Below are 732 nucleotides of genomic sequence, written 5' to 3'. Positions count from 1 at the left end.
TCACAGCTTCATCAGAGACAAACTCAATACATGGAAATAGAAGCTGATGGAGAGGACTGTGGAGGACTAGAACCAGCCAGGAACTCACATCCACTTTTACAACCACAGACTGAAGACCAAATTGGAGACTCTTCTGATCCTGAGACTGATGACAGTGCTGATTGGAAGGAGACCAGAGAACCTCAGTCAGCTTTAAACTCTCTGAAACATGATTTAAGACGTAAAAAAACATTCAGCTGCTCTGAGTGTGGGAGAAGGTTTACCTTCAAGTCAGATCTTAAGAGACACGTGAGAATCCACACAGGAGAGAAGCCTTTCAGCTGCTCAGTTTGTAAGAAATCATTTACACAGAATGGAGATTTACAGAAACACATGAGAGTCCACACAGGAGAAAAACCTTTCAGCTGCTCAGTTTGTAAGAAAGCTTTTACACAGATAGGACATTTACGGTCACACATGGCCGTAGTCCACTCAGGAGAGAAAAGATTCAGCTGCAGTGTTTGTGACAAAAGATTTTCCCAGAGTTCTGATGTCAAAACACATAAATGTGTTGGTCAGATGGAAACAGAAGCTGATGGAAAGGACTGTGGAGGACCAGAACCAGCCAGGAACTTGCATCCACTTTTACAACCAGAGACTGGAGACCAGATCAGAGACTTTTCTAATCCTAAGACTGCTGACCTTGCTGATTGGAAGGTGACCAGAGAACCTCAGTCAGCTTTAAACTCTCTG

The 732-nt window shown here is 43.6% G+C and overlaps 2 protein-coding genes across 8 annotated transcripts in view; one reads left to right on the top strand and one right to left on the bottom strand.

Moving 5' to 3' along the window:
- LOC116686444 (oocyte zinc finger protein XlCOF7.1-like) overlaps window positions 1-732 on the bottom strand; it is a 588,898-nt gene that overhangs the window by 184,214 nt on the left and 403,952 nt on the right. The gene's annotated exons all lie outside the window — the stretch shown is intronic.
- Window positions 1-732, top strand: part of LOC116686450 (gastrula zinc finger protein XlCGF57.1-like) — a 13,272-nt gene that overhangs the window by 438 nt on the left and 12,102 nt on the right. For 5 of the 7 annotated variants that reach the window (XM_032511468.1, XM_032511467.1, XM_032511465.1 and 2 more), the window contains exon 1: window positions 1-732. This exon is cut by the window's left edge; it is cut by the window's right edge. In XM_032511468.1, the coding sequence (XP_032367359.1) occupies window positions 31-732 (702 nt within the window). In that variant the 5' untranslated portion in view covers window positions 1-30. The other 2 variants (XM_032511470.1, XM_032511469.1) reach the window with 2 other exon arrangements.

Source organism: Etheostoma spectabile, unplaced genomic scaffold, assembly GCF_008692095.1.
Source record: "Etheostoma spectabile isolate EspeVRDwgs_2016 unplaced genomic scaffold, UIUC_Espe_1.0 scaffold378, whole genome shotgun sequence".
Classification (NCBI taxonomy): domain Eukaryota; kingdom Metazoa; phylum Chordata; class Actinopteri; order Perciformes; family Percidae; genus Etheostoma; species Etheostoma spectabile.
Note: the sequence above shows the minus strand (reverse complement) of the source record. Positions and strands in the feature narration are given on the sequence as shown.